Source organism: Podarcis tiliguerta, assembly GCF_965153285.1.
Source record: "Podarcis tiliguerta genome assembly, chromosome: 12".
In the NCBI taxonomy this organism is placed as follows: Eukaryota; Metazoa; Chordata; class Lepidosauria; order Squamata; family Lacertidae; genus Podarcis; species Podarcis tiliguerta.
In genome coordinates this window covers 37,407,255-37,430,935 of record NC_139545.1, presented here as the reverse complement: position 1 = coordinate 37,430,935, position 23,681 = coordinate 37,407,255, and the positions used below count along the sequence as shown (strand labels likewise).

The 23,681-nt window shown below is 47.5% G+C and overlaps 1 protein-coding gene and 1 long non-coding RNA gene across 3 annotated transcripts in view; one reads left to right on the top strand and one right to left on the bottom strand.

Annotated features, from left to right (window-relative positions):
* Nucleotides 1-5,164: 5,164 nt before the first annotated feature.
* LOC310661112 overlaps nt 5,165-23,681 on the bottom strand; it is a 35,364-nt gene continuing 16,847 nt past the window's right edge. The window contains exons 3-5 of the long non-coding RNA XR_014503726.1: nt 10,304-10,453; nt 9,509-9,606; nt 5,165-5,642 (exon numbers count right to left, since the gene is read on the bottom strand). This is a non-coding gene — a long non-coding RNA (uncharacterized lncRNA). The remainder of the gene's footprint in view (nt 5,643-9,508; nt 9,607-10,303; nt 10,454-23,681) is intronic.
* The window catches only part of NEBL (nebulette), a 173,478-nt gene continuing 163,559 nt past the window's right edge, over nt 13,763-23,681 (top strand). The window contains exon 1 of one of the 2 annotated variants that reach the window (XM_083406178.1): nt 13,763-13,970. In XM_083406178.1, coding sequence (XP_083262304.1) covers nt 13,956-13,970 — 15 coding nt within the window. In that variant the 5' untranslated portion in view covers nt 13,763-13,955. The remainder of the gene's footprint in view (nt 13,971-23,681) is intronic. The other variant, XM_083406176.1, reaches the window with a different exon arrangement.

The following is a 23,681-nucleotide window of genomic DNA, read 5'->3' as shown; positions in this document are numbered from 1 at the left end:
GAGTTGGGAGCTGGGCTTCCGGGTCACAAGATGCGACTCCTTGGCCGGCTTCAGCCCAGGCACCTTTGGATGAGGGAGAAATGCAGCGCTGCTCGCAAGGAATATGGGGAAGATCGGAGTGGCAGAGGGAAGGGTGGGGGTCGTAGTGTTTGCAGCGTATCGGCTCTCCGAGTCCATCCACTCTGCAATTTAAAACTGTTCCAAGGAAAACAGAGCTGGGTGGTGTGTGTGTGTGTGTGAGAGAGAGAGAGGTGAGGTGGGAGTTTTGAGACAATTGGCCAGTTGTGGCGACAGCTTCAGCCGAAAAGTGCACTCCAGGTTGTTTACTCTGGTGTTTGAAAATGCACTGGGAGGTTGTAAAGTGTGTGAAATTACGCACTGGTCTCTTAAAGAGTGCCTAATTTCTAGTAAATAGCCGGGCCTTTGTCAATGGCTTTATTATGTTGTTTCTTGTTAATTGTTGAGAAAATCCCCATTGTGCCGTGTGAATAGCTTTATGAGCTAACCTGGTCAGTGGTGAAATAAGGGGGCAGTAAATGGCCGCCTCGTTTTAAAGAGCCAAGGCTGGGATCGGCCATGGCCGAGCCGAAAGCAAGGAAGGAAATGGTTGGGCCCAGTTTTCTTTTTCACTCCCGCTCCAAAGGTGCTGTTTGTTTAGGAAGGCCCGGAATGCAATACGTGGAACTTGATTCCATGCAGGACCAGACACACACATTTTAAGGGCAGATTTGCAATTCTGCAACTCCATAGATGCTCTTTGATGCAGCTTCCTGGAAAAGATTCAGTTACAACTATTTTAGTCCTTTGCTGAAGGAGACATTTTGATGCAGCGACTTAACACCAAGATAAGCCACATTTACTCGGAAGTAAGTCCCACACATTTCCTGTGTGAGCCCTCGCACACGCGCACACACTATTTACTCTGGAGTAAGTTGCCTTGTAGTCAAGGAAGGCCGCTTCCGCTTCAGTGTGTTTAGGACTGAGGTGTAAAATCGGACCCGCAGAGCAATTCGGGACCAGTGTCGGTAGTGGGAAAAGGAGGCTGCGTTTTGCAAGAGCAAAACCACCCAACAGCTCTGAATCTCTCGGGGCTGAAAATGTTTCTTAGTTCACACATATAAGAAAACTAGAACAAATAATAAGCACAAGGCCGTAGCCGTCTTTTCCAAGTTCCGAGTCAGGATTGCAGGGATCCCTAAAGGAAAGAAACCGCACATTTCAGGGAGAGAGAAAACCGGAGGAATATTTAAATGGCAGCGGGGAACATGCACGAGGGTCTTTGATTTCTCTCCTTTGTTAAAAGCTAACAACAAACGCCCGTCAAGTAAACGTGCGTGGCTCTTGGCGAACGCCTCTAGGAGATCGCAAAATACAAGCCACTTTAAAAAATAAAAAAAAAGGACGGCGGAAAATAAATTGCCAAACGTTGAGGAAAACGTGGCTATCTCCGTCCAGCATTCAGCTCTTTCAGCCAACTGATTTTTATGCTTTCTACTTCGTGTGCGTGCGTGTGTTATTGTTTAAAAAAAGACTTAAGTGGCTTTGTTTTTAGAGAAAGAAACTCAGATGGGGGGGGTAGGATTTATTTTATTTTTTGGGAGGAGGGGGAGGGTTGTACCGTGAAAACTCCAGCAAGCTCGCCTGTCCCAAAGAGCTGCCGGCCAGTGAGAGCTTTTCACTCTGGCTTTCAAAGGAAAATGAGAAGCCCGCAGACTCGAAAGAAGGAGCAGCAGCAGCAGCTGATCCACCGACTCCGCGCGCCATTCCAGCCGCTCTCCCGGCGCACGTGTGTCTGTATATGACAAAATACACATTGCGATGAAATGTACGTGCCTCCCTCTACTTTTATGGGGCTCTTCCTCTTGAGCCTCAAAACGCCCAAACTCGCTCGTCGTCTTCCGGACTCCTCCGGCAGCAGCAGCAGCAGCAACCGGCACTTGCTGGCCTTACCCCCACTAGACTGAGCCTGCCCCCCCCCCCGCAAGATCTGAGATAAAAGCGGCAGGAAAGAAGTTAAGACGCCGACGCTGCACGTTATTTACTTCGGCGGCCGTTTGCAACTGCTGCGAATGGGAGAGGCAGGCCGTGGAAAGATGGCAACACGCACAAAACCGCTTCCCCCGTCCCCTCTTTTTCTTTTCTTTTTTTATTAACACGCCCCAAAGAGAGTTGTGAGGCAGCGCAGCCCATTTCCCTCTAAACAGGATACTTCCATCAAGCTGCATTTCGTTTCCACTGCAACTGCTCTTCCCCAGCTCAGGGCGAAAGATCTGCCCCCACAAGCCAGTTGGGAAAGTGCTGCTCAGAAATACTGGAGAGATAAACCATCCCATTTAAACTGTCGCTCGGGTCAGTTCACATCCCCCCCTCCCTTTGCATTTCAAACAGCCGTCCCTTTCGTTTTCCTTCTCTCTCTCTCTCTACCCCCAGCAAAACCGGTGGGGGAACAGCACCGTCACCGCTGCTACCTCTGCGGCGAATTCTATCCAGGCCACTCCGCATCGTTGTAAATTGTGTGTGTGCGTGCGTGTGTAAAAGAGAGAATCTTAAGGGTTTTCTGTGTTGGTGAGGACCCCTTACGATATTCCAGTTTTGCTAGAAATATTTGCAACTTAACAAAAAAAAAAACACCCCACCATAAATGTGAATGCTGTTTATTTACTCAGGGTCAGCATCGCTCAGCCAGATCCTCATTCATTTAGTCTTATAAACAAGCTTACTACCTAGCGAGGCTAAATCACAATGAGAGAGGGAGATGGGGGGAGGGGGAAATCCCAGTTTCTGGAATCTCATAAGGACTTCTCCTTCTGTGCTGTAATCCGCTTGTCCCCTGTTTGGAGGTAAGCAACCCTGATGAGCCTTGTTTCCAAGTAAATGTAAGATCAGAGGATCAGAAAGGCAGATAGAACCCAACATAACTTAGGTTTTTTCCTACCCTACTATAGAAGAGTAGCACCCTTTCATATTGTACAAGATTCTTCTGTATGATGCGTTGTTAAATGATAATCTATAGAGCATAGATAACATTTGAACAAATTGGCTTCATGTTATTAAGATCTCATTAAGTGGTCAGTGGTACTCAAACCAGCCCTGTATTCATGAGGCCACGTCTAGTTCACTTTCGGGTAAATGTACAAAAATAAAAAATAAATCACCCCTGTTTCTTAGACAGCTTTAGCCATTACAAATTATGGGGATATGCAGTTTAACGTTACAGAGTATTTTACAAAACTCACCAGGTTTGTCTTGGACAACTTGAAACTGACCATTTCCTTATGAGAAATGCTTTTAAGTTGTCTCCAATGGAGATAGCGGGGCACTAACATTATTGACTGCTAAGCGGGGAGGGGGAAATTCTAAACTTGCTTTGTGTACCCGGAACAGAGCACGTGTTGGTGCCGCAAAAATCTTGGAGCAAAGTGGAAAAGCAGCCCACTATATTTGACTCCCTAGGTCACTGGGGATGATAGGCTGTTTGCATCAGATAAGAGATCTGAGTATACAATATAAAGAAGGGCCTTTATTCTCCCCTTAAAACATGAATTGATTGATTGAGCCTGTTTTGAAAAGAAGTTCCCTTGAACCCAGGAAGATCTGCATACTGCAGTTTCACAGAAGGAAGATGCCTCCATACTTTAGCAGCAACAACAACAAAAACGACGTGGCTCTTTACTAAGTAACCGGCATGAACTTTCATGTGTTAGGAGCAGAACTTTCCAATGGAGGAATTAGAATAAAAACATCAATAGATCCATGCAAAAAAACAAATTCCCCTCTAAAACACTACTGGCCTTTTTGACTTTTTTTCTTCCTAAACACCAAAACGCTCACCTTGTACTTATATGATTGAACTACCAAAGCAATCTCAGATCTCTTCCACCTTACATTAAGCCTGCTATTAACTGTGTAAACTGCTGACCTGTAAATACAGGTAATGCCATTCCAAGCAACCCACACACAAAAAAACACTACTGCATTGCAGCCCAGTCCAGGACTAGACCTGAAAATCCCAGCATTTAGTTTCGATCAAGTTCTAAAGCTGTCTGAAATGTCCTTTTGACTCATCTGGCTGGACTGTAGCTAGTAGTTCGCTTTGCGTGTTGCTTCTAGCAGTGTTCTAAGCCAACAACCCGATCATAAACTCTTTGGCATGGATGGGAAAAAAGAGGAGCCCAGGATCTTGAAGTGAGGCGACTTTCGGTGGAAGCCAAGCGCGTGGGAGTTCCTTTCCAAGCTTGATATCATTCACAAGTTGTTGGTCTCTCTTGCAGTGTAGCTGGAGTGTAAGGGAGCAGATGATATTAGATAATATTCAGATGATATGAATTATTTGTACCCGCATCTGATTATCTCCCCACCCCCACCCTATATCTTATCTATCATCTCGCCCACACACAGGAGTAGCTATTCAAGGCAACTGAATCACCAACTTCCACCATGGAAGGTCCTGGTCAGGAGGATACAATACCGCGGGGACGATTATGTGGCTTGCTTTTTTTAAAGGAGCTAGGTGTGTTTTGCAGAAAACTCGCGGTCTCTCTCCGCCCCGGGGACAGGCATTGATCTGGTAAGCGGGCGCCGCTGGGCCGAGGCAATCCTGGCGCTTTGAGGGCGAGATGCGCCCAAGCGCCGCTCTGCCTTTCAGCTCCCGGGTCTGCGCGCTGCGGCGCCCAACATGTGCTCGGGTTGGGCGCTCACAAAGAAACTTTGGATTTCCCCCATTAGCAATCAATAATGTTAATGCCTCTGCACGGACATGTCAGTGAGGGATTGAAACGCTGAAGGATCCCTAGCGTTAGTCGACAGAGAAAGGAGCGGGGGAGGTGGACATAGAGAAGAAAGCAGGCTCCACTGCGCGCCCCCTCGCAAAAGAATCCGGACCTGCTCAGAGGCCTTAGGTGGTCGTAGGCTCCTGCTCAGCATGGGCGAATCCATTCATTTCGGGGAGGGCAGCAGCAGCAGCCAGGGATCCCTCTCGCTCTGCCTCTCTCAATATCAACGAGATGCGAGAGCTTTAGCTCTGCTTTTCCTTTTGAAACGCCTTAACCTTCCCCCCCCCCCATCCGTATAATCTGCGACCTCCCGCTCCTTGCCACATTTAGCAAGATTCTGCGACATCGTCGCAAGTAAATATCTGAACAGAGATGCATTCTTTCCCCTTTCTTGGGCGATCGCAATCTTCGGGCTGGGGCTTGCTTTTGGGTACAGAGTCTGACACTCCCACCCCGCACCAAATACCACTACATTACTATTGTTGGCACCATCGTTATTTTTAGGTGGTAGTGGCGATACTAGTAGTAACAGTAACGGTGACGGTAATTTTTAATTCACAGACTACGTCTGTGATACGTCCAGATCCCGGGCGGCTTATTATATTTACAACTGGAATGCTTAATAGGAGAAAAATGCGATGCCCTCTGGGATGAAAATCTCAGCGAAGAGGCACTGAAGTCAGTAAGGCTGCATGGGCGCCTTTACGACCCGGGGAAACAGAGAAGTCCCGGAGGCCAATGGAAATCCCAATTCACAGTCCGTTTCCTTTAGTTCATTTCCTACGACATGGCTGCTCGGGAATGAGGGAAGCCCTCTCAGGCGCGGCACCTGGCCTGGTTTTCCTTGTTGAAGGCAGGCCTCCTCGGCGCCTGTTGGAAGAAATTTCCATTCATTTAAAGAGAAATGCAAGACAAGTTGTACGTGTGTACGTGTATATATATATAACTACTACCAGAGACAACCAGACAGCGGGTATTCGTCTGGGAAAACCAGACACAACCGACGGGTTTTCGATGAAGATCTGCACGCTTTAAAAATGCGAGTGAAAAACAGGCCACTTGATTGTGAATCGGCGTGAAACAGACGGAAGGGTTTTCAGTAACTTCTCCCCCCGTGATCGAGGACCCAAACGGAAATAAATATACAAGCTTTTTCCCCACTACCACCTCTATGGAAAAAATAGAACCGTCCATTTCCCTGCAAATTTGCAGAAAACAAGCCAGGACTTTCTGACCACCTCTTGACCTGATCAAGGAGCCTTGCCTATGTTGCAGCCACATTGCACACTCTTAGTGCTGCAGTAATAATATCAAATATTCTTTTTTTTAAAAAAAAATTCTAAATGTGCTGTATCTAGGGCTAAAAACAACAACCGTGTTGGCGGTAGGGTAATCCAAAAAGAAAGAGGTCGTCCCGAAAATATTCCAGTGGATTACAAGGTTATGAGACAGGTCAGGATAGCGCACAAAAGGGAAATTCGGGACACGCACACAACTGGGCTCCTTTCCCTTTGCAAAGCGCGAAGGGGCATTTACACGGGGGTCGATCCCCTCGATTTCCACGGGCCTTGCCTTCGAGGAAACTCGCTCAGCGCGCTGGAGGTCGAGGGGATTTGCTCGCCAGGAGAAGGCACGGTCGGGGGCGGGAGAGCACTCGCTTCCGGGTTGCAAGGGCGTTTGGCCCCCTAACCCCTGCGGACCACCTCATGTTCAGTGGGTCTTGGGGGGCAGGAGAGGGTGAGGTGAGGTGGGGGCAGGAATTAAATCGGGGGATCCGATTTCTCAACCCGGGAAAGGCGCGCTGGGAATCAAAGCGGCGAGGAAGGCAGGGAACCCTCCCTGGGGTTGGAAGGCATTAAATATTGCCGCGATCGAGGTCTGTATCCTGAGCCAAGGAGGGGATCCCCATTTCTCTCTCTCTTTCGTTGGAGTGGGGAGGAAAGGCGGCTTTGTGGGCTGGGAAACCCCGCGATTCTCCGCTGTGGGGCTGGAAGGGGGGTGGGGAAGGTGGAGGACGGGGGGAGAGCGAGAGAGCGCGCTGCGCTAGTCCATCTTTGAAGCCTGCGCGCTCCCAGTCTGGGCTGCAACCCAGAGGTGAGTGGCCTCTCCAGGCTGCTGCATCTCGGGGGTGAAAAAGCCGAGAGGGCTTTGTGCTTCGGAAGGCGGATTAAGGAGGAGCGCGCTGGGAGCTGCCTTCTCCCCAAATCCCAGAAGGAGAGAGGGAGAGGGGGGGAGGGAGGGGGTCAGCTCCCCCCCTCCCCAGGGCTCGCTCTTTTTTGTTCCGGCTGGGGCCCAACAAATGCTTTTGTCTCCGGCCGGGCACCTCCCCCAGGGTGCGCCTGGGTGCAAGAGCGCGTGGCTCGGATCCCTGGCGGGGCAGGAGGGGGTCGTGGAGCTGGGGGGGGGGGCGCACATGCCTGGGACCCTCCTCCACGCCAAGGAGGAGGAAATCTCAAGAGCCACCGCTGCTGCCGCCAAGCCTGTGTGTGTGTGTCCTGCCCGCTTCTCCTCCGTTTCCTCCAGCCGTTTGCTTACTACCTCTATTTCCGACCTTGCTTTGGGGAAATATAAAGCGCAGCCTCGGGTCTCGTTTGAATGGCAGGTCCCAGCCTCTGGGATCGCGCGAAGTCATAAAAAATAATGAAAACAAGCCCCAGCACATGTGGGGAGAGAGCCGGCGTGCTGTGGGAGTGGGGCTGCAATAAAGAGGCTCCGCTTCCCACCCTAGTGCTGCGATCGCTGGGGTGGGGACCGCCCAGCCCAGGCGGCCTCCTCGCAGGGTTGTTGTGAAGGTACAATGGGAGAGGGGAATTTTGACGTGGAGGAACGGCGGGGATGCAGCCAGCCAGGAAAAACCATCCTCCTCCTCGCCCATAAGGAGTGGCAGCAATCCAAGCAGCGCACGTCTGGGATTTGGGGACCCCATTGCCCAGCCCAAAGAGATGGATTTCAGGAAAGCCACCTCCCGGGTTTAGACAGGAAGAAGGGCATGATGGGAGTTCTTGGTAGGGATCGATGACCCCTTTCCCTTTTCCAGGTTTTTCCCTCCCTCCCTCCCCAGCAGCCTGACATCATCTTCCTTCCTGAACAGCTAATCGTTCTTTTCCTCCTCAACCCAAGTCCTTTCCGCAAAACTCTTCCAAGGGGAGGAGCCGTAGCTTCGCTGTGATGCAAACACTTGGCGTGCAAGGGGGTCCCGGTTCGGTTCTGGGCACCTTCGGCATGAGCTGAAATTCTGCAGAGCGGCTGCCTGGCCAGTGCAAACAAACCACACCGAGCTGGATGGACCACAGAGGTCTGATTCGGTCTAAGAAAGCTTCCTGGGTTCCAACTCCCCTGCCCCGCAATCTTCCCCTTCTTGTTTTCTGCCCTGGGTTGACTGCATCAGCCTAAATACATGTGTTCAGGGAAAAACAGATTTCCCAAGAAGTGTACACACACTATACATTTCCCCCAAAGTTTCCCCAGGTGCGTTGGGAACTGTAGCTGTGTGAGGGCAAACTACAGTTCCCAGGTTTCTTTGGGGTAAATATCCTTTTAAAAGTGTACCATGGAAGTGGAGATGGGGAGCAGTTTTATTGGCTAAGATAGCTTGAAGCGAGCTCCTGGAGAGCCCTGCTCTCACTCCAATAAATTACGTTAAGGATGCCAGAGATAAAGGCAGAACAGCCACTGCCATCAGTCTTCATCTCCCATACATGTGGGAATTGCAAAGGACTTCCAGGGCCGAGGGTGTGAGGTCCCCGCAGACTTTAGCACCAGCATCGTTTTAGAAAAAAATTTCAGTGTTGAGAGAAATGCTAACACCTTCCTATTCCTGAGGAAAAGGACAGGTCTGCCTTGAGATCTGGGTGGGACTCTGCATGTACCTGAAGGGCCCTTCTGCTGGTCCTCCTGGCTGAGGGCTAAAGAATGTTTATTGGGAAACAACCTGAAGCCTGGTTTTATACTGGGATACTTTCCACACTTTCCCTCTCTCTCAGCCTCCTTCCAACTTGGAGTTTCTGACCTGGAACAGAGAATTACTGCTCTACATTGGTTGTCTTTGGTCTCTCCAAAAAAATGGTCTGCATCATCCTATAAGTTGTTCCTGTGTCCCCCAAACCCCAGTGCTTTGAAAAGAGTTGTTGAGTGCAGCTGCAGATCGGTATTTCATGCCTATGGAGATTGAATAAATTTTAATAATAACAGTTGCTGTCATGATTGTTTTAAACTGAGTGTTCATTTTAATATTGGTGGCGTGTTTTAAATTGTCTACAGCATTTTGTGTTTTAATTAGAAAAGTGGGGTAGAAATTAATAATGATGATGGTGATAACAATATGTGGCGATGATGATGGAAGTGGAGGCGGCGAACAGAACCTAACAGCCCTGCTTGACCCAAGGGATGGGGAGGAAAGGATGCTGGACAATGTTGTGTTTGGGAAAATTTTGGCCTTCCAGATGTTGTGACTACAGCCCTCATCATCCCTGACCTTTCTTTACGCTGACTGGAGTTGAAGTCCAGAAACAGTTAGAGGGCCACAGGTTCCCCCTGTCCAATTTCAGTTGCAGCAGATACTCACTAGAATTGGTGGAGCTTCTAAGAGGTCACAGGGTTTTGGCCAATGAAAGGTCATGAGGGCATAGCCAATTTCTGGTTTCCCCCATCCTTCTTCCTTACAAAGATATCATGGTCCCTTAACTATTTGTAAAGCAGCAATGCTCAAACACTTTACTAAACTGAAAATGTCTTACTTTTGTTCAGAAGGGGCCCCTCTAGTCACAATTGCTTCTTTGCTGGGAGAAAAATTGTTTTCTTCTCCACCTGCTCTGATTCTCTCCCTGTCCTCATCCTTTGCAAAGAAACAGGGGGTGCATAATCATAGCAGCTTTGTTAATACTTAGCACCCAAGTGTTCAGAATGAGGCCCTGCTGCCATAATTTCTAGTGTGGACTCGTGCTACAACTGCTTATTATCCAGAGGTAAACATGGCTGAATTCCATGGGGATTGCCTCCCAATAAGAATGCACAGGATTGCAGCACGAATGGATTAATATTAAAGATACCCCACAGGACTTTTAATAAGGGACCCTATTAATTTCCAGAGCTATGGAAAAATATAACTCCCTTCCACAGCTTATTCATTTCTATGTCTTCCGCACCGGAATATGGAATAAAATGCATTTGCTAGCCTCTAAAATGCAACCTGAGTATTGTTTCATTTCTGCTCTAAGTCATGGCTAAATAGCAACCTCTTTGATTGAAAGAATATGAGAGAAATGTACCACACACTGCCAGTGACAGAGGAGTTTTAAGGCTCCAGATCCTCTATCTGTTGTCTTTCTTTTTTAAATGTATGGAGACAGGGAGGCTCTTGCCAAGTGACTTATGGAGAAGGAAGTATGATGGAGCCTAAGGGGTTTAACTTATAATATCAACTCCTCCTTGCAAACCACAACCTCCTTCCACATACTTGAGGAGACATAATTAGGAACTATGAGCCTCATAAATAAATCCCATGAGGATGCAACAGGGTGCACCTTCCTCACCCAATGAAGAACTTGTTTGTAGTTAATAAGGTGATTCCACAACAGACAGTCTTTGCATAAACAGTACTGTACATTCACCACAGTAGAAGATTCGGCTGAGTCCGGCCAAAGTCCCATCTGGTCCAGCATCTTGTTCTTACAGTAGCCAAACTAACAAAAACAAAAACCCACAGTATTTTTCAACCTAAAGAAAAACAGGAACACAAAACCTCAATATTCCCCCCCTCAAACCTAGACACGCATAAACCCCAAGGTTGCAATAACACACAAGTGTTGATAGCTGCCACACACAGAGAAGCCATCCACAATTTATTCTCCCAACCCTTCAACCCCATTCACAAAAATAACTGCTGGTAGTGCTTAAGCAAAAAAGTACATCGAATGGAAAGATACTCACACCATCTCTCCACCACTGCTCTCTCTTAACAAATATTCATAATAAAAAAGCTGCTCAAGCTATCAACCACTTCCTTCTCCTGGCTAGCTACTAAGAATGTGCGTTGTGATGTGGGTGTGGCCTTAGGAAACAGCTCAGAGCAGGTTCGGACTGCTCTTAAAGGCAGCCCTCCTAGACCAATACTGTGAATGTAGGTTAGCCCTCATAACAACAGATGGAGTGCAAGGCTTCACACTGGGCACTTCTATCAATCACATGGTTCTTCTGCTTAGGGGCATATGGGAGGGGCCTTTTTTGCCATAGCTATACTTTGGGATTGGCTGAGGAGTGCAGGGATCTGATTGGCCCAAGAACGGTAGATTGACAGAAATGTTTGCGGAGCTTCTCTAAGTTCAAAGAAAAATATAACGTCTGTGTGTGGGACAGGAAAGAGTGTGCAGATCCTCCAAGTGTCCCTATTTTCCAGGGACATCCCTAATTTAGAGAAGTCGCCCGGTTTCTAATTTGATCCCGGAATGTCCCACTTTTTCTTAGGATGTCCCTATTTTCATTGGAGAAATGTTGGAGGGTATGCGTTTGAAATTTGGGGTTTTTTTTTTCCTTAATTGCTTGTCGTTCTCCTAGTGGACCAGCCTCCACTGCCTGATTTTCAAAGGCTGCTTCCGGGAAGTCGACAGAGAAGGCAGGAAGGCAACTGCCCTCTCCCGTTGTTGCTCCCCAACAGTTAGTATTCACACGTATGCTGCCTGTGAACCTGCAAGTTGCACTGAGCACTTGAAGCTATTGATAAACGCATCCGTCAGGAATTGGTCTAATCTCTTTAAAAAAGCAAACTAAGGTTGCAATCCTAACCAGGTCCGATTGAGTTCAATGGAATTTACTCCCAAGTAAATGGAATTAGGATTGCAGCGTTAAGTGAATGTATTTCTGCGCATGCTCAGAAGCACTCACGAATTTCATTCATGGGGCTAAGTAAAGGTTATGGAGCAATCCTAGACGAACCCTAAACGGGCTGCACCCCGCTGGTCTCTAGGACGTGGGAGATCTTCAGAAGAACAGGAGAAACAGATATGGACAGGAAATCTCCCCCTAACCATGCTATGGGAAGAAGATACCAACTCAAATAAGCCTGGGAGAGTTTTGGCTGACACTTAGGTCCCCCCACCCGCCTTAAAATTCCCACAAATCCGTGAGGGAATGTGCCGGAAAAATGTTTGGCATTAGCTGGCAAAGAGAATGAATGAATGAATGAATGAAGGCGACCTTTCTTTTTTGGAAGGAAGCGAAGCCAATTAAAACGGTCCCTCAAAGCCACCCATAGTTCCCCAAATCTGACATTGTTCTAACCTCATAATCAGACTGCCTTTGCTTTATATAATATTGAAAGGGAGAAGGCTTGATTCTCTCTCTCTGTCTCTCAGCCCGTGTGAGTGAATGATGGGGAAAGGAAAGGGAGAAAAAGGTGAGGAGAAAACAGAAGGGGTGAAATATACACAAGCTCCTGCTCTTTATCCTGGGGTTACTTACCTTTGGATATACCTTTAGATAACTGCTCCTGCTATTGCCACTCCCTTCTCACCAGCATCTACCCCAGGATTAGCCAACTGTGACAGTGCCTTCCAGATGTTGGCCTCCAACTCCCATCATGCCTGACCATTGGCCATGCTGGCTGGGGCTGATGGGAGCTGTAATCTTGCAATGTCTGAAGCACACCAAGTTGGCTACATCCAGCCTTTACTTTCCCCCCAAATTAGTGTTGAGCAGGCCCATGTTTGCACTGCAGCCTTAGAATCCTGAAACTTTATGCACTGTTCAAATAATAAGGAATTATTATAATAATCTGTCAGTAATAAGCAACAAGGGATAACTCTGTGCTTCCAGACAGGACAAAGCTTGTTGTTCAGTAGAGGGACATGCTTTGGCTCCTGCTATTCAAAACAGTTTTCATTTGACAGTGACTCTTAATTTATTATATTTTTATCTGTCTAGAAAATCATCTATCCAGGATGATTTGTCTAATAAATTATTGCACTATAGTTAACGTTGGAATATAACTTTATTCTCTTTATTTACTGATGCACAAGGAGGGCCTAGTAAACTAAAACCTTCTTTTATAGCACACAAAAGCTTAGCAATTAATTGATAGATTATGAAGAGAGTGAAGTCCAAGGATGTCGATATTTGTGGTATAACTGTTATAGAATGCAGACAACATATGCATAACATATATTTAACATCTCCTCAAATTGAGATGGAGCGGATGCTGCTACAAGACCCCTTGCTCATTTGTACAGTAAGCAGATTTTTACTTACGTATGCCTATGTATCTGTATACTGATGTATGGTACATCACCTAGAGAAATTAGTTTATTATTTAAGCTTATTAGTGTCTTCCTGAAATAAATGATGTACTCTTACACTAAAATACAGTAACATAATTAGTATAATGGTTAAGGCAATGAACAGCAAATCAGATCAAATGTCACCTTACCCTGAAGTAAGTGAGTAGTCTGAGGCAAGATATCCTCATACAGTCACACATATTTATCCCATGTGGGAATAATAGCAGTCTACACTATAAGGTTGTTGTGAAGATTTTGAACCCTTTTAAAAAAACCTTTATTAGGTATTATAATGTAGCTTTGGAATTTTGAGCAATGTAGAACTACCTACAGCAGTAGCAGTGGTTGTAGAAGTAGTAGCAGCAGAGCTGCCAGAAAGACGTGTGGATCCAGAATTGCCCTCCGCAGTCCCTTATGGACACACACCATTAAGACTGTTTTCAGGGAAGACAATCTTACTCGGCCACAAGAAGAAAGAAGAAGATGAGCCACACAACTGGGTCCTGTTATTCCCAGCCCCCTTGGATTTAGTAACAATAATTCAAGTTGCTCCTTTAAAGCTTCCTTACAAGGGTCCATTGCTCCGCAACGCAGCAGCATTCCAGCCACGAATCACCTTCTCCTGCTCTTTAAAAGAACCAGGAGGGGCGATAGGTTCTGCTCACAGAAACACATAAGATTTGGACGGCCAGCCTTGCCTGACCTCTCGGGGTTGCAGAGGAGAGACGTTCCTGCTGCGGGATGCCGGGGATTCGAACCCGGGGCCCTTGCACCCTGCAGAGCAGCTGCTCTACCGTGGCAGCAGGCGTGGAAGGGCCGAGAGCAAGAGGAAAACCTGAGGACGAAGGTGGGGAAGGCCAGATTTGCTGAAGCAGGGTCAGCAGCAACAGCAGCACTCCCACTAACTGAGGGGATGGGGCGCACCCAGGTATGTTATTCCTGCTTCGGTGGGGCTTTCCCTTCTCCCTCCTCCATCCATTCTGGAATCCCCTTCATCTCCTCCTCTGGCCCCAGGAAAGGGCTCCTGATCAGGCCAAGATTCAGGGGCTGCGCCATAACTAGCTGCTCTGAATGGGACCCCCCCCCCGGCCATATCGACGCCCCCTTGGGCTTCTCTTTCTCTGAGGCCTGGTCGTGGGTTGGCGGCCCTGCGCAGGGAAACCCGTAGGGTGCCCCGTGGCCCCGGGGGTGGAAAGGCTCCCCCTGGCCTTTGTGAAACCCCCGGGTCTTGTGTTGTGTGTGGGGTGGGAGGTTGAGGGGGGAGAAGGCTGCCTTCCTTCCTCCTCCGCCCCTGGATTCACCTGTCAGGGCGATCAGAGTCCGGCCCCGGTGACAAAAGAGTCCCTATCGAGGCCCTGAAAGGGGCGCTTCAGGTTCACTGCTTCGCGCCGAGGCTTCGGGGGAAGCGGCAAATGAGCGCGAAAACGGCCCCATTCTTGCCCGGGGAAAGACAAGCGGGCGGCTTCACGCCTCGGCCCGCCAGGCTTGCCGCCAGGCCTGCGGAAAGCGGACAGGCCGCCGCGTAATCGCCAGAACAATTTCATTTCCTCTCCTCGGCCTTGCAGGCCTCGCTCGCCCTCGGAGGGGGCAGCCTCAGGCAGGCAGGCAGGCAAGCAGGCCGGGAGGGAGGGCCGGGCAGCGGGGGCGGGGAAGGCCCGAACCCTGCCTGCCCCATTAGGAAGGAGGGTAGCCGAGGGGGACCCAGAAGCCGAGGTGACCCCCAGTCCAAAGAGGGAACAGGCTAGGCCTAGCAAGAGCAGTGTCGTCTGTTGCTTCTGCTTCTACTCTGGTCGTGATCGCCAGGGCCCCCCAGCTCCCCCCCCCCCAACCTAGGCCAAGGCTGCCATCTTAACCGTGGCTACTCAGAAGTAAGTCCCATTGAATTCAGCCGGGCTTACTCCCAGGGAAAGCGGGGGTGAGGAGTGCAGCCGTGGCCTTTCAGGTGCCACAGGACTCCTTGGTGTGCGTTTTGCAGGGAATGGGATCATTGGAAGACTTTTTTTTTAAAAAAATCATTTTTATTGGTTTCCATGTAAATACAACATATAACTACAGTAGTTTGTCCAGTGGTACAGTCTTAAGTTTCATATGTAGTACACAGTACACAAGCAATACATTTGTTTATGCATTATCAGTTGAAGTATCCTCTCCACAGAGATTCTTGTGTTGTGGGTGGAATAAAAGTTTCTTTTGTGATCATTGAAGACTTGTTCCATTTGAGGAGAAAGAGGAATAACTCCTGGGACCTCCCCCACCCATGGGTTCATATGCCAAATTCCAGTGACCTTGGGGAGGTGTTATTGAAAATAATACATAATAATAATCTTAGCTGGGTTATTTATCTGCAGTGGACGCCACACATGCACTTATGCTCCAAGCGGTTCACTGGAAACAAAAGCACAAAACCTATGCTTCATCAGAGTTATATCAATGGAACAGAACATTAACAACTCAGAAGCTAACAGTTTATTTAGAATACAGTGAGAATGTATGCAAAAAGTGAGCATAAATTTCAGTGACAACACTGAATAACTGGGGGGAGGGTGAACGATCCATCATGGAATTTTGCACAAGCTCCATTGAAATGAATTTGCACCCAAGGCAAAAAGGTTCAAAAATGCAGCTAAGCGTTTCTGAGATTCCTCAGTTTAGAAGGGCAACCCCAACGTTCAATTCAATAGGACTTGTTCTCTAGTAAGTGTCATAGCTGTCAACTTTAACCTTTTTTAAAGAGAAATTCCCTTATTCTGAATAGGATTCCTCGCAAGAAAAGGGAAAAGTTGACAGCTATGGTAAGTGTATTTAGGATTAGAATCGTAAATTAAGTACATGCTTAACACACACACACCCCGAAATCAATGGAACTGAAAACTGCTTCTGTTAGGCCGGATCCTGCCCAAGCATTTCTGAAAAGCAGGCGGAAGAAGTCAAAAAGTGGATAAAGGAAAGCTTGAATGGTAGAAGATGAGTAAGCTAAACCAGGCCTCCGCATCCTGGTGTCCAGTTTAGGACAAGAAAGGGGTGAAAACTTTCCCAATCTCTCTCCCCCCTCCTCTCTCCCCCCTTCCCATTAATAGAACTTGGCAACCGGCAACAAATCCAAGGCATTAGTGAAATGAAGAGACAAAAGGCCTTTGGAATGGGGAGGGGAGCGGGGAGCCTGCCCTGCTCCAATAATCTGAAATTAACAAGATGTTACTATCTTGCAATCCGCACTTCGAAATGCCGTGAAAGGTTAATATTTATTATTTCACTCCGAAGTTCAGAACTTGGGGTGGGGTGGGGGAGGAATTCAATTGAATATTGTGAAATCGTTTCAAGCTTACTTGGGAGACTTAGACTTTCCTTTTTCTTTTTCACCATCAACGTGGGCATTTAATATAGAAAACAGAAACCTTAGGGAGCTTTGAACGTGCCCCAGATCAACAGGCCTCATGAGTGTAGAAAAAAAGAGAGAGGAAAACTCAGTTTCATGTCTTAGATTTACCTAATGATTTTGTAGGAGCAAAAGCCTTCAGTTCAAAACCTGGAACTGCTCTGTCCTTTAGCTTTTATGTCCACATGACACTGATGCCTAAATCCTACAACCAATAATAACAACAACAACATTTAACTGGAAGAGCACTGGAATCCATCGGATTTATGTCCAAGTTAAATTGTGTGTTAAGATCTGGGTAAACTACATTCAGTCTGGTTACATGAGCATCATTACCCCCTTAGGAATTAGGAATGTCAGAGTCATTGGTCTTGAAATATGCGTCCAATATTGGAGGAGGTTCCAATCCTTTTGAAACAAATTTCGAGTCCTCCTCCTTCTGCGTATTGCATCCAAAAGCATTGGCTGCCTTTGTGTATTGGATGCGGATATCCAAGCTTATTGGGGCTGAAAGTCGACAGCCTTGCACCAACTACAGTTGGAGAAATCCCATTGAAAGCAACGGAGGTGTTTTCGCTCGGCTTCCCAGTCTGAGACTTGTGGGATCTTGAGGTCTTTAAGCCCCTGTCCTGGGGAGTGTTACTCAAAGCGAAATTTAACTTGAGTTCTTATTTGGAAAATCCAGGAAAGGGTGGAACTTATTTCTAAGAATCTTTTTCAGGGCCTTCTTTTGTGGAAACACTTCCATAGTGGGAAAAACACACACACGCAAGTAATAACTCAGGCAGCAGCCCTGATGGCGGATTAAGTGGAAAACCTATCTGTTTAGTAGTAGTAGTAGCAGCAGCACAATAATACCTTCGTGGAAGAATTGCTCACAGGGGGAAAGCGTGTTTGCTACTTCTTCATTGTTCCAAGGGAAGGTGTTGTGCCACAGTTGCAGTTTGGGTATTTTCACCCAGTGATGGGAGATGGGAATGTGGAGGACTTGGCAGCGAGGTGAAGGGGTAACCTAAGGACATCGAAGGAGGAGGGAAGAATCGCAAGAGCCAGAGCGCCTTGGCGGAGCTACCTCCCACCGGCCAGAATGCTGCCGCCCTTTTCACATTGGAGAGTGTGGAGCCGGGAGGGAAGCAGCGCAGGTTTTTGGCAGCTTTCCGCCAGGCTTTAAATATTTGCAAAACGCATGGGTTACATCATGGGTTACTGAGAAAGTCCTCGTGTGCTAATCCGCTGCTGAGCGTGGGGAACGCGCCAGGGAAAGCAGGCAAGCCGCCTTCCTCTTCGGCCGGCTTCCCGGTGACAGATCCGAGAGTCGTTTTCTGCTTTCATCGCGGAAATAGACATGTTACATCTATCTGGACAAATTAATTTTTTGACGGATTGGTGGCATGATCGCCTTTCAGGATATTTGCAGGGTTCTCTTGAGCTGCAGTAAAGTCCAGAGACAGGAGAAGAAGACACGCGGGGTGAAAGGGAAGGGGGTAAAAAAGGAAGAAAAACAGTCCGGAGTCTTAGGCGGAAACCGGGCTCAGAATAATATCTGCTCGCTGGAAGCCCAAGGCTCTCGGCGCATTTTCCCAAGATAATGCCCCCATATTCCGAATGAGCGATCAGAGAACTCCGGTATTGTTAAGGGAAATGAGAGGAAGGGGAATGACGTGGGAGACAAACAAAGGCATTTCTGAATCGGTTTGGGTGATTGACGTTTGGGGGCTTCGTGACTCCAGGGAATAAGACTCATTACCGGGAATACACCAAAACATCAGCCAAGATTAGAACTCTGGATCGCTCCAAAATCCCATTTCGCTCTAAATGATTCCCGGGAGAATATTATCCCTTAAGATAAATAAAATTCCTTTACTAAACATCTTGTGTTTTAGTGCATCAAAAGTAGAGGAAGATAAAATGACTACTATGAGTACCAGTAATAGTCAGCAGCTTAATACTTAATTCGCAAACGTTCTTCCTGGTCCTTTTAGCTAGTTAGAAAGAAATTGCACTGAATTCCATATAATTAAATTATTGTTACATGCATGTTAACTGTGGGAAATCTCCTATCTATTTGCCTCTAAAGTGTGTGTTGTGGACTACCAAGAATAAAATAAAAGGAAGATAAAGTAAACAAATTAATAATTCACAAGCCATAGCGACAAAATCAAATATGGGACGGGTCACCTGAATCGTAAGTCTAGATGGGCAAATCTGAGAGGTAATAAAGGCAGAACGTATGTTTAGAACAGGCATACATTGTAAATTAGAGAGTAATTTCAAGGAGGCACATCCATTCAATTTGGATGACATTTTGCAATCTGCAAAGCTCCCCTCCCCAATTCTTTCGGGTAGGAGAAGACGATTTGTTTGGACGGGTGGAGGGCAGTTGTCCTGCGATGCATCTCTACAGGGCAGAGTTGATGCTGCATTCTTATTGTTTTGCTGTTGTTGATGATAAAGAAAATGATGCCCCCCCAAATTCCCCACCACAATTTGGGAGCGTGCAGACTTGCAGCTGCTGACTCTTGTCATAGTCCCTTGCAGGACTCGGAAGGCAAATCAGGAGAACCCAGAAGGAAGAGGGGGGAAAATATTCCAGATCTTGGAACAACTGTAAAGTGGTTTTAATTTAGAACCTGTTAGTTTCCATGGAGGCACGTGAAAGGACCAGGTTCACAACCCAGATGCCTCTGTCTTCTTGTATAGCAGTTTATCAACCCTGCTGATGTTTTTCCAAAGCTTCTCGGATATCACATTATTATTATTATTATTATTATTATTATTATTATTATTATTATTATTATTATTTTAAAATTTATTAAAGGTTTTATTGGTTTACAATAGTACGTGCATGGCCTCTTTTTTCAGGTTATAAAGTCTTTTCTACCGATCGGTTACATTTGATATGAGACATTAGCGTTGCATGCAGTATAAGGTTGGGGAAGGAGAGGAGGGGTGGGGTGCTGAGGCTTATATTTATATGGTGTACGTGTGGGGTTTTGTGTCAACTGGGTCGGTTCTCTTTGTATTCGCTTATTACATTTCCTTGGTTGTGAGAGGGACTGGAGGGGAGCGCCCAGGGTATGGTGGGTTGTCTGTAGTTGGCTGCCCTGAGGTTAGTTCGCATTTGGGGTGGGGGGAGGAATTATTGGGTCAAGTAAGCCATATTGATTCGTATGCTGCCGGTGGGTTCTTGCTGTTGTCTTGCTGGGCTGTGTATAGGATAAAAGGGAGCCGTACTGGGGTGAAGGCGTCCTCTTCTATTTGTCCCTGTGTCAGTTTCAGTTTGTTGGTTAGCTTTTCTAGCAAGGCTGTTTCCCATACGATTTGGTACTAGTGGTCCATGTTCACTCCTGACAGGTCTCTCCAGTGTCTGGCTATGATATCATATCATTTGGAAAATTTTGGGGGGGGGTTTTATTTAAAAAATAATGCTTTCTTCCCATTATTAATTTAAAAAATAGGTGTGCGTAAAGGTCGTGTCACAGGAAAATTAAGATTATTGTCATCTTATCCGAGCTCATTCTCTTGGCTTCACCCACCCACACAGACAATCGTGTCGTCTAATTATTTTCTGAATTAACGGAGAAAGGCTGTTTAACTCAGCGCTGGAGTGCTCGAACAAAGTAAGGACCCTCCTCCCTCGGCGGAATGAATGCGCCAGGCCGACATTCCGCGGGTGGGATGAAGAGGCCTCGTACTTTGCGAAGTATTTCAGTCCATTCGCCCCTGTTTTGTTGGCTGCTGGGCTGGAAGGAGAGGGGACCAGACCGAGGGAGGGGGGAGGAAAGCCCTGGAGCTTGAGCACAGACTCTTGTACGTAAGATCCTTTAAATGAAAGGGTGGTTGGGGGGAAGAATTCGGCGGCTGCATCAACTTTTTTTGCTGCTTCGGGTGTAATAGATGAATGAAAATATAAAATGGACCCAAGTCAGGGAATTCAGCTTGAAACAGTGTCAAGGTGCCTCGCTGTGGGCTCCTGGGGAAAAGCGAGAGATGTGGACTAAATCTAGGGTGTTTGCCTCCTTAGTTAAGAAGTTCGTATGTATGTATGTATGTATGTATGTATGTATGTCATTGTTTTTCTCCCTTCCGGACGGGCCAATGGACTCCAGTTGTAGTTTGCCACGTCGAGATGGATCTTCCCAGAAGACCTGTCCGGGTTGCAGTCTAAGGCAGAAGACCAGGGACCCTCCCTGCGGAATACGCGCGCGGGCGGGGGGGGGGGTTGGCTTCCCAACGTTTTAGGGGGGGGGCAGGGCTCCAGCAAAACCATTAAATCCATAGCTCACCCACACTGTCGTTTAATGTGGATAATAGGCTTTCTGCACCTCCATTCATTCTCCGTTGCCCACACGACGTTCTCCTCAAAATCACTGATTCCTACACTTTCCCCTCCCCCAATCCGGACCCCCCCCCCTTTAATACCCTCTCCTTTGCGGAGAATCCCTGGTGTATGAGAAAATCCGGACTGAGGGAGGGGAAAACGTAAGAAGAGGATGCTTTGGTTGGAAAAGAACGTCGTATGGACAACAGAGAATGAATGGAGGCGCAGGAAGCTGACTCGCATCCACTTTAAACGGTAGTGTGGAGAAGCCCTCACTGCCCCAGCCGGAGCTGCGCTAGTCCAGAACTTCCACGCTATTTCGAAAACTATTTGCAATCATGAAATGGAGCGGGGTGATATAGGTCTGGGAGGGAAGTGTCCCGCATCCCTTCCTCTTCTGCATTTTGCACATGCCCGAAAGCTTCACCCGTTTCCCAGAAAAAAAAGGTGTCCCCGGGATCCCTTTTAAATGCACGTGAGGGATTACTAATCCGATTTCCGGAAGGGCAATTCCATGCACGGCGGTATTAGAAAGGATGGGCACTATTGGATTGAAGCAGTCTGAGATCGGCAGCCGTCCCCCCTAAAAAAAAAAAAAAGGCATTACACGCGCGCCGGTCGCTCAGGCTGTACAAGGCGGCTGTGCGGACGGAGCGTCGAGCAACCCTGAAGAGAAGCAGTAGAGACGCCGCAGCCGCCTGGACTGATGGCTCCTTCAAGGGTCTCGAGGACGTTTTGTCGTCCTGTACTAGGAAAACGGTTCTTTCCAGCATCCGTCGCCCACGAGTTGACGTGAGAGCACTGCAGCGATCGGGTCCGAGCGAAGCTCTTGAGGAAACAGACGTGGCTGCCGCGTTAGACGGCTCTCCTAAATCTTCACGGGCACTTGGTGTTGTTGTTTAGTCGTTTAGTCGTGTCCGTCTCTTCGTGACCCCATGGACCAGAGCACGCCAGGCACTCCTGTCCTCCACTGCCTCCCGCAGTTTGGTCAGACTCATGTTCATAGCCTCGAGAACACTGTCTAACCATCTCGTTCTCTGTCGTCCTCTTCTCCTTGTGCCCTCCATCTTTCCCAACATCAGGGTCTTTTCCAGGGAGTCTTCTCTTCTCATGAGGTGGCCAAAGTATTGGAGCCTCAGCTTCACGATCTGTCCTTCCAGTGAGCACTCAGGGCTGATTTCCTTAAGAATGGATGCGTTTGATCTTCTTGCAGTCCATGGGACTCTCAAGAGTCTCCTCCAGCACCATAATTCAAAAGCATCAATTCTTCGGCGATCAGCCTTCTTGATGGTCCAGCTCTCACTTCCACACATCACTACTGGGAAAACCATGGCCTTAACTATACGGACCTTTGTTGGCAAGGTGATGTCTCTGCTTTTTAAGATGCTGTCTAGGTTTGCCATCGCCTTTTTCCCAAGGGCCACTTGGTAGTAAGCCTCTAAAGCGACTCAGTGGAGACTTCTTCAGAGTGAAACTAGTGTAGGATCAGCTATGGAGGCTGGATTTCTTGGAAGTAGACTCCTACAACCCCGGGAAGCTTTACTTCCGTGTAGCAAGGTTGCATGCCTTTCCACCACTACTTAGGAGGACGGAGTATTTAATCCAAGTGGAAATCGACGTGTGTTTAGGATGGCACCAGAAGGATTTGTTTGGCTGAGAATGCTCGGTTCCGCGCCCTATCCACCCTCGTTCCCACTTCAGACCCTTGATCCTGAGCGTAGGACTTGCAAATGAGTCCCCATTAAACTTTTCTCCCGGTAGCCTGTTGGCTCGTGGGGGAGAGAAGGAAGGAAATAAGTATCTTGCTGAGGCAAACTCGAAGTGTGTTAAGTCTCATGCATTTCAACGGTTAGATGTTTGCAGCGGGATCCCCATCGCGTCTGTGCGAAATAAAATCCCATTACTAATCAGTGTCCTTTGGACTTTAGCCCTTAGCCAGCGCTTAACTCTCCCACTGAAATAAAGGCTCAACTTTGCCTGGATAGATCCCCGCCTAGTATTACTCCGAAGTACGGTAATTCTCATTGTGTTCAATGGGGCTTACTGGGTGTGAACCAGAGTCACAAGATTCTGGAAACGAGGTAGAAGATTTAATCAGTTAAACACCCAGATTATCCACAGAAGGGAATATCAAACAAGCGGTTGTTAAGCTTGTTTCTAAAAAGCGGACGGGGCTGATTTGCAGAGCCCAGGATTCTTACAAAGACCCAGCTAATCGTGTGTGATATTGAGGCAAATCACCGTAGCGCTACGTATCTCCCTGATACCTAAATAAGCGAGTCCCTAAGGAGCCTCAACAGGTCTTTAAAAAGTAAAACAAAAACAAATACGGAACAAAAATGCAGATTTTTGCATCTCTCGTGTATGCTTGTCCCTCCGTCCTTTGCTTCGGCGCAAAACTGCGCACCTTCTAACCCGAACAAGTCGCCTTCGATGCTCCCAGGTAAGCGAGTTTAGGGCCAGGGCGAAGCACAGCGTCAGCTATTCGCATAATTTCGTTGTAACACCAGGGGAACCGCAGGCGTCTTATTTATTTCCTTTCCAGCACAGTACAAGATCTCGCTCAGGCAGGATCCCGTATCAACGCTCCGCTCCGCTGTGTGGGCTCCGGCGCGAGCAATTAACAGGCTCTGTCTCTCAGGCATTGGAGAGGAGAAACGCGGACCGGCAGCGCCCCCTGCAGGCCATTGCCTCATTGCAGCAAAGGCTTTCCTCTTAAAGGGGAAGTTGCTCTTAAGGTGGACTGGTCCGAGTAGCAGAGCTCTAATAATAATAATAATAATAATAATAATAATAATAATAATAATAATAATAATAATAATAATAATAATAAAATAATAATAATTAATAACAACAACAACAACAATAATAGCAAAATCCCTTCATTCTCAGCAGATCGTTTTCATTACGGCTCGTCCGCGGTATTGATCCACTCCAGGAAT